The following is a 13,745-nucleotide window of genomic DNA, read 5'->3' as shown; positions in this document are numbered from 1 at the left end:
GGCGAGCAGGTTGCTAGCCCACCAACTGAGGAAAAGGGGAGCAGCGAGTGAGATGGGGGGGGGGGGGGGGGTGAGGGAGGGAGAGACGGAGCGGGGAGCGGAGAGAGTGAATGGAGTGTTCAAGGCATTTTACGAAAGATTATATGAAGCTCAGCACCCGGATGGGAAGGAGAGAATGATGTGCTTTCTGGATCAGCTGGAATTTCCTAAGGTGGAGGAGCAGGAGAGGGTGGGACTGGGAGCACAGATTGAGACGGAGGAAGTAGTGAAAGGGATTGGGAGCATGCAGGCGGGGAAGGCCCCGGGACCAGACGGATTCCCAGTTGAATTCTATAGGAAATATATGGACTTGCTGGCCCCGCTACTGATGAGAAACTTTAAAGAGGCGAGGGAAAGGGGGTTGCTGCCCCGACTATGTCAGAGGCAACGATATCGCTCCTCCTAAAGAAGGAAAAAGACCCGCTGCAATGCGAGTCCTACAGGCCCATTTCCCTCCTGAATGTGGACACTAAGATTCTGGCCAAGGTAATAGCAATGAGGATAGAGGATTGTGTCCCGGGGGTGGTTCATGAGGACCAACTGGGTTTGTGAAGGGGAGACAGCTGAATACAAATATACGGAGGCTGCTAGGGGTAATGATGATGCCCTCACCAGAGGGGGAAGCGGAGATAGTGGTGGCGATGGATGCCGAGAAAGCATTTGATAGAGTGGAGTGGGATTATTTGTGGGAGGTGCTGAGATTTGGCTTTGGGGATGGTTATATCAGGTGGGTACAGTTGCTGTATAGGGCCCCGATGGCGAGCGTGGTCACGAATGGATGGGGGTCTGACTATTTTCGGCTCCATAGAGGGACGAGGCAGGGATGTCCCCTGTCCCTGTTATTGTTTGCACTGGCGATTGAACCCCTGGCCATAGCATTGAGGGGTTCCAGGAAGTGGAGGGGGAGTACTCGGGGGGGGGGAAAGAAAGAGAGAAGAACACCCGGGTATCTCTGTATGCGGATGATTTGTTGCTATATGTGGCGGACCCGGCGGAGGGGATGCCAGAGATAATGCGGATACTTGGGGAGTTTGGGGATTTTTCAGGGTATAAACTGAACATGGGGAAAAGTGAGTTGTTTGTGGTGCATCCAGGGGAGCAGAGCAGAGAGATAGAGGATTTACCGTTGAGGAAGGTAACAAGGGACTTCCGGTACTTGGGGATCCAGATAGCCAAGAATTGGGGTACATTACACAGGCTTAATTTAACGCGGTTGGTGGAACAGATGGAGGTGGACTTTAAGAGATGGGACATGGTGTCCCTGTCATTGGCAGGTAGGGTGCAGGCAGTTAAAATGGTGGTCCTCCCGAGATTCCTTTTTGTGTTTCAGTGCCTCCCGGTGGTGATCACAAAGTCTTTTTTCAAAAGAATCGAGAAGAGCATTATGAGTTTTGTGTTGGCTGGGAAGACCCCGAGAGTGAGGAGGGGATTCTTGCAACGTAGTAGGGACAGGGGGGGGCTGGCACTACCGAGCCTAAGTGAGTACTACTGGGCCGCCAAGGTTTCAATGGTGTGTAAGTGGATGGGAGAAGGGGAGGGAGCGGCGTGGAAGAGATTGGAGAGGGCGTCCTGCAGGGGGACTAGCTTACAAGCAATGGTGACGTCACCGTTGCCGTTCTCACCAAAGAAATACACCACAAGCACGGTGGTGGTGGCTACATTGAAAATTTGGGGGCTGTGGAGACGGCATAGGGGAAGGACGGGAGCTTCGGTGCGGTCCCGATAAAAAACAATCATAGGTTCGTTCCGGGGAGAATGGATGGGGGATTTGGAGCATGGCAAAGAGCTGGGGTAGTACAACGGAGAGATCTGTTTGTAGATGGGACGTTTGAGAGTCTGGGAGCGCTGACGGAAAAATATGGGTTGCCCCAAGGGAATGCATTTCGGTACATGCAATTGAGGGCTTTTGCGAGGCAACAGGTGAGGGAATTCCCGCAGCTCCCGACGCAGGAGGTGCAGGATAGAGTGATCTCAGAGACATGGGTGGGGGATGGTAAGGTGTCGGACATATACAGGAAAATGAGGGACGAGGGGGAGATAATGGTAGATGAGCTGAAAGGGAAATGGGAAGAACTGGGGGAGGAGATTGAGGAGGGGCTGTGGGCTGATGCCCTACGTAGGGTAAACTCATCGTCCTCGTGTGCCAGGCTAAGCCTGATACAATTTAAGGTGTTACACAGGGCGCATATGATTGGAGCACGGCTTAGTAAATTTTTTGGGGTAGAGGATAGGTGTGCGAGATGCTAGAGAGGCCCAGCGAACCACACCCACATGTTCTGGTCATGCCCGGCACTACAGGGGTTCTGGGTGGGGGTGGCAAAGGTGCTTTCGAAGGTGGTGGGGGTCCGGTTCGAACCAAGCTGGGGGTTGGCTATATTTGGGGTTGCAGAAGAGCCGGGAGTGCAGGAGGCGAGAGGCTGACGTGTTGGCCTTTGCGTCCCTAGTAGCCCGGCGCAGGACATTGTTAATGTGGAAGGAAGCCAAGCCCTCGGGTGTGGAGACCTGGATAAACGACATGGCAGGGTTTATAAAGTTAGAACGGATTAAGTTCATGTTAAGGGGTTCGGCTCAGGGGTTCACCAGGCGGTGGCAACCGTTCGTCGATTACCTCACAGAAAGATAGAGGGAATGGAGAAGAAGTAGACAACAGCAGCAACCCAGGGGGGAGGGGGGGGAAGAGAGGAATCAGACGGACTCTCAGGGATGTTATTGTATATGTATAGGTATTTGTTATAGGTAATTGTATATTGGATTGTATTTTTGGAGAGTATTTATTTTGGATAAGGCAGTTGCCATTCAGTTTTGTTTTTGTTTATATATTATTTATTTATTTGTTTAAAACTGGCCAGTTATTTATATTGCTTTATTGTTGTGTAAAAGAAACACTACATACTGTTATGTTTGGCCAAAAATCTTGAATAAAATCTATATTTTTTTTTAAAAAGAGGACTCGAAGCACGATGATAGTCAGCAACTGATCTGACCCCCTGTAGAAGTAGATAGAGGTCAGACTTGAACAGGCTCTTGATTAATTGCAAAGGATATCACAATTGATTCCATCAACAGTCACAATCAAGGCTCTCAGGAATTAGGTGTATGGGTGAGAGGGACATCCTAATCGTCACAAATGATTCACTTCAAGAGTCAAGAACGGTGGGGGAGTGGAATGAATTTGTAGAGATAGTTACAAAGAATCTAGGTTGTACTTGTAGATTTTTGTTTTCCGGACTTAAATGGAGAAATTAAATATTCAGAGCCCTTGAGCATTTGGAGGAGAACCAAGCAAGCATTCCACAAGTAGCTACTCAACTAGTTTCAATTGAGGCAAAAAGATTGCAAATATCTAACTCGAGTGCTCAGATGTCATTGATAAGTGACTGAAGGTATTTTCAATAATGTTCACATTTCGATTTGAAAGTAAAATAAAAATAAATGGTAGCATCATCTTTTACCTGATTGTACATGTACCGCAACATGAAGTCCAACAAAAATGATTTGCCTTTACGAAATGCTCCTGCCACAGAGACAACCACAACATTCAAGTCCCGAATGTGTTCTTGCAAAAGAATTCGTTCCAAGGATTCTTCATCAAGATCAAAATGATGATTATCTTCATGTGCCAATACTACCTGTATCGGTCTTGCTTCTTTCATGAGTACATCGTCTGAATTCATAGCAGCCTCTTGGTTACCAGGCTCATCTGTTGAAAACCAAAAATATTTTAGCTCAAGCTATAAATGACAATCACATTAACTATGTGATTTGATCCACTCTCACCTGGTTAGATTTTTCCTTTCCTAGTTCAGAAATCACATCCAAGCAATTTATTCCCAATTGAAATCCATTAAACTCAGCACACACCAGGCATCAAGTGACTTTTTTTTTAAAAAAAAGTTATTTTGCCCAAACTAAAGAGACACAAACATATGCTGCCCCAAAACCTGCACCAGCAATTAATGGTTAGCAGGCTGGAATATAAGTAACTATTACCCAATTAAAAAATAAGGTACAAGTGGTGATTAATTGAACGGTTTAAAAAACAAAAATAATGCAACTGTTTTTATCTGCAAGTCTGAACAACACGCTTCAATAAACTTTTTTTAAAATATATTTTTATTGCCATTTTTCAATTTTTACAGGACAATTTAACGAATAGTGCACCTGATATTTACATGTTGTACAGATTCTTATTTACATACTTAATATCCTGTCTCCCCTCAGTAGCCCCCTCTTCCCCCTTGGATGTCATACTACTGAGCTCCGCTCCTCTTTTCTGGAGTTTTTGATCGCAAGCCGAGCAGGATTCTCCGGCGTGCAATTAAGGAAGCAAAAGCAAGGGCATCGGCCCTATTCCCCATATGAAGTTCTGGCTGATCCGATACCCCAAAGACTGCCACTCTCTGGCACGGCTCTACCCTCACCCCCACAACCTTGAACATCGCCTCGAAGAAGGCGGTCCAGAACCCAACACGTCTGGGATGTGGGCATGGGTGGCTGGGCCTCACTGGCACCATTCACATTTATCCTCCATCTCCAGGAAGAACTTTTTAATTCGGATTCTGGTTAGGTGCGCTCTGTGCATCACTTTCAACTGCATAAGGCAGAGAAGGAGGTGGAGTTGGCCCTGTCCAAACCTTTGCTCCAGAGTCCCCAATTCGTCTGGCTTTGTTCAGCAGTAGTGTTGCCCTATCCAGTAACCGTCCATAGATGTTCCCAGTTTCCCCCCCTCCTTACTGTCCCTGCTTATTAGTTCCTCTAGTAATGTGTCTAAAAGGGCCCTGGGGTATCTTGGTTTGACCAAAATGCTGCCTCATGTCTTTAGTGTGGCTACCACCACTGGGCAGGATATGTATTTGAGGGGTGAGCTTCCATGGCGAGGGCTTGGAGGATTGTTCCCTTGCAGGAGGACTCCTCCAACCTCACTTATTCAATGTTGGGCTCAGGCATCAATAAACCTGAGTAAATATTAAATAGGTTGGTTGACAGGCAGACTTGGCCTCAGTTTAATGCCTCATGAAAGAAGGGAGGTAAAGTACTTCCTTTAGTATTGCATTAGTTTCAGCGTAGAGATTTTCATGCACAAGTCCTGGAGCCCTTGTGTTAACCACAAGCTCATTATTAACAAGTGCAAAATTACTAACAATACTAGCCATTACTTACATAGGTCAGGCCATTCACTTTTTTTTCAGGATAACAACTTGCCTGCAAACTAAAAGCAGATGCAGCTCCATGCGCTAGAGAAATATTAAAAGTGTTTTAGATGAGACTAGAGTGCACACTAGACAGTGACAACATGCACCAAATATTTCATCCCCTGCACAGGAGCTTCAGTGTTTAATGTTTAGGCCTTAAAAAACAATGCTCAAAAGTTAGAAACATTTTTCACTTTGTTGCTAACTTTTGGTTGGTTCAATTTGCTCGGTTTTATAACCTTTGCTCTAGAGTCGCCAGGTATCTTTATGATACCGCCACGAGGTTCAAGTACTGATCAATAACTCAACACACCAATTAGTAAGGTTCAAATCAAAACACATTTATTATACACAGTAAATCACTACTCATGCATAAAGTCTACTTTCTAGACTATTCTCGATCACTAAAAGGCCTATACTTAGCTTCGGAATTGGCCCACCAGGTCAGGGGAACAAATGGCCTTTCGTTCGATCCGAGTCTTCAGGATTCAAAAGATGGTACGGACTGGTAGCTAGGAGCGCCCATCTCGTAGTGTGCGTTGCCTGGATACTTACTTGGTTGATGCAGCAGCTTGAGCAGTTCACTCTCAAGGGTTGATTCGCTGCTGAGTGACCCTGCCAAGAAGGACGATTTGAACTTGGGAACTCTACTTTATAGTCCCCAGGGGCGGACCCCGTACCTGGTTCCAAGTGATTGGGCTGCGTTCCGATCACTTGGATTGATTTCTCCAATACTGGAGCGGTTCCCTGATCGCTGGGCAGTCCATAAGTGTCCGTTGACCTTCCTTTGTCTTGGCTCCTGCTGGCGCCGAGGAGTCTGGCTTGGCCTTATTCACCTTAAATGTTTCCATTGTACCCGTGGATCGCTCATTAATATGCAGATGGCTGCTGGTTTCAGTGCTGTCTGGGCTTTTGCAAGTTCTAATACACAGGATTTCTGCACTTGCTGGCTTTTGTCTGTGTTGGCTGAATTTCCCTGCAGCCTTTGCGGTTCTCCATTTTAAGTCGGGAAGTGGCCAACACAGGTGGCTACACTCCCTCCTTGTGATCCTTCACGCGAAGCGTGAAGGATCACATAACTGCGTTGTCTTCTCTTCCTGACCCAGTGAGCACTCTTCCCATGGCCTCTACACTGACTATGCAATGAAAATTTTAACTAACAATTCTAAGTGGCGCTATGTCAGACAGGGACATGCATTACAACAAAAAAAGGGGTACCTCTATCTCTCATAAACTACACTCACTCAAACATTCAATCATACTAACTTCCTAACAATACAAAAATAATAGCAGCATTCACATTTTTTACTGGCTTGGCAGTCAAGCACAGAGGTGTACAATATGTCCGTTGTAAACAAAACACACTTCTTTATTTACAAAAAGAACGCAAACGAATGTCCTTTATTATAGATAGAGGGGTTTGGGGTCCTGGTGATAACCGAACATAGGGGATCTTATCCTGTATACCGGGGTCAGAGCGCGGTAGGCTCTCCTTCGCCATTTCCTCATGCGGATAGTCTGCACGATGCTGCAGAGTATCGCCAATGCTAATACGGATTCGACTACGTAGGAAAGGGAGCACCATGTTATGAGCTTATCACACCATGATGGTGTGGTGTTGCCTGTTACTTGGCTCTGGGTGCTATGGGGAAGTGAATCATTAATGGCCGGGGGGGGGGGGGGGGGGGGCCAGTCAGGGGGTTCGCATTCGCGCACAACCGAATACACATTATAATGGTGGTGATCAACATGGAGGATGTCCTCATTCTTCTTCTTCTTTCTCTTCTTTTCTTTCCTTGGGGCTTCTGGAGTTCTGTGGACACAAGCATAATATCTGTCACTATCTTGTGTAATATCTTTAATGTTAGCATGTCTGTCTTTTAGTGCCAATTTCCCTTTATAATTGGTCACCATGTGTGACTCCCTCATTTTTTTCATTTTTTTTTTTTTTAAACCGAATATTTGGACGAGACATCTGAGAAAATACTGCCGTACTGCGAACCATCTCGCAGCCTGTGTCATTTACCATCCTAGTGTTTGAGGATGTAAATAGCACAGGGAGACAATCCTAAGGGTTGCTAAACCAAACAAAAGAATTTTGAACGTAATGAGGCAAAAAATGGGGTGCGTATGGGCGGCGGCGGGTAAGAATGTGGTCGTCGTGGGGGCTGCCTCTCGTGATTACTTCGAATCAGGAGAGTAGTTATGATTGTTGTCTGCTGACAGACTAGTTCCTCTGGATTATTGTCTGGGACAAACTTGTATCTTTAACAGCCGGGGGACGTTAAAGGAGTGGTGACGTTGGGTCGTGAAAACTTGCAAGTTTACACACAACAATTAACGAACAAACATGCTGCAAGTTTCATCAGAAAGGACATCGTAAATCACATTTGGACTGGGTTGTAACTAGCATATGGAGGCAGTGTAGTATGGCCGAAGAGGAGAGGAAGGAGGAGTGAAACAAAAATGAAGTGGCCTTGCTGAGGTGTCCCTGCCAGGAGAAGTGGTGGGTAAGCACTCAGTTTGCATGGGGCAGCTGGGACCTTGTAGCTGCTGTGGGTGGTGTTCTCTTTCATATCTGGGGGCTAGTCTAGCTGGTGGGGGCCTCCTGGAATCTCGGGCGAAGTGTCCTGACTGCCCACAGTTGTAACATGATCCCTGGGGCACATAAGGTGGAGCAGGCTCTCTGGTGCATTGTTCCCTTGGGTATGGTTCCCTGGGTGGGGGGTTGGGGCTGTTGGCGTCTTTGCTGGTTCGGGGGGCATTTGTGGGCTGATTCCGTTGCTGTTTCGGGGGGCTTGACATTCTCGTGCGTAATGTCCTAATTGTCCGCAATTGTAACATTCTTGAGCTTTGGGCTGGGGTTGGCTGTTCCTGCCCTCATTTACCCATACGGGGTTCTGGTGTGCTTTAACTGGGTTCATTTCTACCTGCTCTTCATCGGGTGGTATAAATGCGGTTTTGCCTGCAATTGATTGCTCCCAAGCGCGGGACAATCGTTTTGAAACCCACTTTTCCTGGTGCGCTTCTTCCGAGGGGACATAATTGGTACAAGCCTTTTGTCCTGCCTCTGTGGCATGGGAGATAAGGGTGCGGGTCCATTTGGCCATACAGTCTTGGGACAAATGGGCGTGGTCTCAATTGCCAAAAACGGCTTTAAAACAAATCCACAGGCGTCCAGCAAACGCTGTTGGGTGTTCTGTCTTTTTCTGCCTGCACTTATTCAGGCCTTCTACTGGGTCACCTCGGTTGTAACCGATCGCGTCTAGGATCGCCGTGTGCATCTCGGCAAGGGTGCCTCCTCCTACATTCGGAGTCGGGAAGGGCTGCTATGACTGAAGGGTCTACACTCAAAACTGTGAGCTTCACGTGTTCATGCTCACCCAGGCCTTACATGGTCGCCGCTGCTTTACTCTAGCAAAGTGGTGGGGGTCTGAGGTTGGGAGGAACGGTGTGATCTTTTCGCACGCGTCCCGTAATTGGGTCACGGTTAAGAGGGTGGTGTAAAGAAATTCTGCGTCTCCTTCTGATGTGACTGTGCGGTGGGTGGTGACTGGATTCATGGGAACCTGATCTATCTGTTCTGTGGGGGTTGGGGTGCTTTTCTCCTTTGGGGTTTTCCTGGCGCACATGTTCCCTGAACATATCTATGCGCGGTTTCATTTAACTCTTGCCAATCAGGGCCATCTTCCTTATCTAATTTGGATCCAACGGTGCTCTGGAACCCTTTTTGCATCGAAAGCAAAGACTGCAGTTCCGCAATGTGCTTCCTGCATTTTGCATGATCTAATGAGCTTTGTCTGTGCTCTGTGGTGGCAGTATGGAGTACTCTTAATGCTGCCTTTAAATCACTGCACTGCCTTTGCAATGCCTCTACCCGTTTCTCTGTCTCTTCCCTTACCAGGACTGCACGTTGCATGTCCTGATAGGCCTTTTCGTACTGAGTTTGGAAGCTGCTCAGATGCACTAGACAAGACTGGTGTGCCCTCTTAGCATCATCCACCTTAGTGCTTTGCTGCCAACTTCCTTCTTAAATCTATATTCTCGATCTCGCTAACAACAACGATGCTCATTCGATGTGTCTCCTCGATCTTTTTGCGGAGCATCCGAACAACCTCCTCTGTGCCTCGCAATTGTGCCAGACAGGACACGATTGCCATCGGCTTGCGAGCTTTCCCTAAGGTTCTCTGACAGGTTCTCCCACCAAGTATGTCCTATACTCCTGGGTCCTGTTTCCTCATTATCACAGAATTCACTCCAAAGGGGCCATCCTTTCCCTTGGAGATATTTTCTGATCTCTTCGTCCCAAACGGGACACTGTCCTACTCTGCTGCTGGTTGCTGCGACCATGAATTCTTCAGGGTTCATGAGGCGTTGCATTGTCATCTTTCCTCTCTAAATACGCTCTTAAAATTTGGAACGAGGGGTACTAAGGCGGTGCTGTAATTACAGGTACGGCTTTTGCTATTTTCCGGAATACAAACTCCCGACGCTTTTTCGCAACAAAAATCTATCAGTTTTACCTCATAGCCTTGTTAGTTACGCATGCATTAACACACTTCCGAATTATGAGGATTGATCAGAACTGCTTGAACACTTGTGGTTTTTCTGTTCTCAATTGGATTTCCAATTCAAATTTTGGGTTCTCCCGGAGTGGCCACTTCTCAGTCAGATCCCGTTAGGATGTCGCCAGTAATATGTTGCTAACTTTTGGTTGGTTCAATTTGCTCTGTTTTATAACTTTTGCTCTAAAGTCGCCAGGTATCATAGAATTTACAGTGCAGAAGGAGGCCATTCGGCCCATCGAGTCTACACCGGCTCTTGGAAAGAGCACCCTACCCAAGCCCACACTTCCACCCTATCCCCATAACCCAGTAACCCCACCCAACACCAAGGGCAATTTTGAACACCAAGGGCAATTTATCATGGCCAATCCACCTAACCTGCACATCTTTGGACTGTGGGAGGAAACCGGAGCACCCGGAGGAAACCCACGCACACACGGGGAGGATGTGCAGACTCCGCACAGACAGTGACCCAAGCCGGAATCGAACCTGAGACCCTGGAGCTGTGAAGCAATTGTGCTATCCACAATGCTACCGTGCTATCATATCTTTATGATACCGCCACGAGGTTCAAGTACTGATCAATAACTCAACACACCAATTAGTAAGGTTCAAATCAAAACATTTATTATACACAGTAAATCACTACTCATGCATAAAGTCTACTTTCTAGACTATTCTCGATCACCAAAAGGCCTATACTTAGCTTCGGAATTGGCCCACCAAGTCAGGGGAACAAATGGCCTTTCGTTCGATCGGAGTCTGCAGGATTCAAAAGCTGGTATGGACTGGTAGCTAGGAGCGCCCATCTTGTAGCGTGCGTTGACTGGAGACTTACTTGGTTGATGCAGCAGCTTGGGCAGTTCACTCTCAAGGGTTGATTCGATGCTGAGTGACCCTGCCAGGAAGGACAATTTGAACTTGGGGACTCTACTTTATAGTCCCCAGGGGCTTCCCGCCCTTCGGGGCGGACCCCGTACCTGGTCCCAAGTGACTGGACTGCGTTCCGATCACTTGGATCGATTTCTCCAATACTGGAGCGGTTCCCTGATCGCTGGGCGGTCCATAAGTGTCCGTTGACCTTCCTTTGTCTTGGCTCCTGCTGGTGCCGAGGAGTCTGGCTTGGCCTTATTCACCTTAAATGTTTCCATTGTGCCCGGGGATCTCTCATTAATATGCAGATGGCTGCTGGTTTCAGTGCTGTCTGGGCTTTTGCACGTTCTAATACACAGGATTTCTGCACTTGCTGGTTTCAGTCTGTGTTGGCTGAATTTCCCTGCAGCCTTTGGGGTTCTCCATTTTAAGTCGGGAAGTGGTCAACCCAGGTGGCTACAACTTGTGCACTACCTAGATTGAAAGAGCAAGGTTTTCTTGCTGCAGGAGACAAGATTTTTTTAGATCAATTTCTTCCAAAAGTAATCCACTCTAAAGACAAGGCAGACTATCAATTCCAAATTACTGTATTACATTACAAATCACAAGTTATGTGAACCAAATTTTAAATGGATCTTCAACTCGGGTATACAAATTGTATACTCAAGTCTCATGAAAGTCGGTGTTATTTTTGCATTAGTGATAATCCAAATTCTGTATGCATGCTCTCTATGCAAATTAGAAATACTAATTCTGATCTAGTTGCCCGAATTGTATAGAGGCATCTTAGGCACTTTTGTGCAGGGCATGTCGTCACGGTCTAGTGTACACCTAAGTTTCATCTAAAACACTTTGAATATTTCTCTCGCATGGAGATGCATCTGCTTTTAGTTTGCAGGCAAGTTGCTAAAATGGCCTGACTATGTAAGTAATGGCTAGTAATTACTGTTAGTAATTTTGCTCAAAGGGTGTTTAATCTTTTAAATCTATTTGGGAATTCAGATCAGAGGGATGGAAGATAGGGCAGTTGCATGCTCCTCCTGTACAATGTGGGAGGTAAGGGGCACCACTAATGTCCCCACTGACTACACGGGAAAATGAAAAATGAAAATGAAATTCGCTTATTGTCACAAGTAGGCTTCAAATTAAGTTACTGTGAAAAGCCACATTCCGGCACCTGTTCAGAGGCTTGTACGGGAATTGAACCGTGCTGCTGGCCTGCCTTGGTCTGCTTTCAAAGCCAGCAATTTAGCCCTGTGCTAAACCAGCCCCTTAAAGTGCACCCAACTCCAGCTCCTCGGAGACCACGTTAGGGATCATCCGTGAGGCAGAGGGGGTTATAAGAGAGGAGTTTCAGAGAGGTAGTCACACCCAAGGTTCAGGACGGAGTAGCTGGGTTACAGTCAGGGGAAGGAAAGGGAACAAGCAGAGGGCAGGGATCCCCTGTGGCCGTCCCCCTTCAAAACAAGTATACCGTTTTGGATGCTGGGGGTAGGTTGGAAGCTAACGAGCAGAGTAGTAATCTCAGGATTGCTATCGGTGCCATGTGCTGGTGAAGCAAGGAACAGGGAGCGAGTGCAGCTGAGCTCGTGGCTACAGGGCTGGTGCAGGAGGGAAGGCTTCAGGTCTGTTTGAGTTTTTGCATACAAATTTTTTTTATCCAGATTGATTATTCTTCTGCTGTTTTCGGCTCTTTTTGAAGGTGATGGGGCAGTTAAGATGTTGTAAAGGGAGGAGGGGTGGGCCTTTGCGCCCAGGCCTTGAGAGATTGTTTGTCGCTATTGTTTTGAGAACTTACGTTAAGATTGGGGGGTGAGGATCCAGCAAGCGGTAGAATGCTAGGCACCAGGGGCGGGAGCTGCAGGGCTAGCTGGTTCACTGGAGCAAAGTGGGGGGGGGGGGGGGGGAAAGAGCTTGAAGAGAGCCGGAGTAGGGGGGGTGGGGGATGACTGCTGACGACTAGGGGACTTTTAGGAGGTTGGAGATGGAGACTAGATGGCAGTGGCTGCCGAGGGGCGGGCCAGGGGAGATGCAGGACATGGGCTAAGGGCTGGCCTAGGAAAGGTCATGGCTGATCGACAGGGGAGGGGGGCAAGAGCCCCCCCCCCCCGGACCACACTGGTTAGGTGGACTGAATGGGTTGGTCAAAAGGGCCCGTGTGTTTGCACACTTGAGACAGCTAAAAGCAGACGTGGCCATGCTACAGGAGACACCTGAAGCTGGGAGACCAAGTTAGACTGACGAGGGGATGGGTCGGACAGGTATTCCATTCGGGACTGGACTTTAAAACGAGGGGGGGGGGCGGGGGGTGGCCATCCTGATTATCAAAAGGGTGGCATTTGAGATAGGTAAGATAGAGGCAGATTTATTATGGTTAGCGGGAAACTGGAGGGAATGGCAGTGTTGGTAAATATATATGCTCCAAACTGGGATGATGTCGCATTTGTCAGGGTTTGTCAGGAAGGTGCTGGGAAATATCCCGGATCTTGATTTGCACCAGTTGGTTATGGGGGTTGACTTCAACACGGTCCTAGATCCGAGAATGGACCGGTCGAGTTCTAGGCCAGGGAAGGTATCAGCAATGGCGAAAGAACTGCGGGGTTCAAGAAGCACACGTGAGGGGTTGGTCTGTGGAGATTCGAAAGGCCACGGAGCAAGGAATATTCATTCTACTCTCATATGCACAAGGCATACTCCAGGATAGATTTCTTTGTACTGGATAAAATACTGTCAGCAGGGGTGGAGGACAGCAAGTACTCAGCATATGTGGTGTCAGACCACGCGCCACATTGGATAGACCTGCGGGTAAGCACAGGAAGGTCCCAGTGCTGGCAGTGGGGATTAGATGCAGGGCTGTTAGCAGACGCCGAGATCGGTGAGTGAGGGAGGCCATTCGGGGGTATATAAAGAACAACGACACGGGAGACACCGCGGCTGGGGTGGTGTGAGAAGCATTGAAGGCGGTTATTAGAGGGGAATGCATTTTAATTCGGGCTCATAGGGAGCCGACTGAACGGGTGGAGCTGGACAGGTTGGTAGGGGAAATCTTACAGGTGGACAGAGATATTGCGGAGTC

The 13,745-nt window shown here is 47.7% G+C and overlaps 1 protein-coding gene across 7 annotated transcripts in view; it reads right to left on the bottom strand.

Moving 5' to 3' along the window:
- The window catches only part of atl2 (atlastin GTPase 2), a 116,319-nt gene that overhangs the window by 68,630 nt on the left and 33,944 nt on the right, over positions 1-13,745 (bottom strand). For all 7 annotated transcript variants that reach the window (XM_072504381.1, XM_072504371.1, XM_072504385.1 and 4 more), the window contains exon 2: positions 3,492-3,739. In XM_072504381.1, the coding sequence (XP_072360482.1) occupies positions 3,492-3,739 (248 nt within the window). The remainder of the gene's footprint in view (positions 1-3,491; positions 3,740-13,745) is intronic.

Source organism: Scyliorhinus torazame, chromosome 1 (assembly GCF_047496885.1).
Source record: "Scyliorhinus torazame isolate Kashiwa2021f chromosome 1, sScyTor2.1, whole genome shotgun sequence".
In the NCBI taxonomy this organism is placed as follows: domain Eukaryota; kingdom Metazoa; phylum Chordata; class Chondrichthyes; order Carcharhiniformes; family Scyliorhinidae; genus Scyliorhinus; species Scyliorhinus torazame.
The sequence above is the reverse complement of the archived record's forward strand: the minus strand, read 5'-3'. Positions and strand labels throughout refer to the sequence as shown.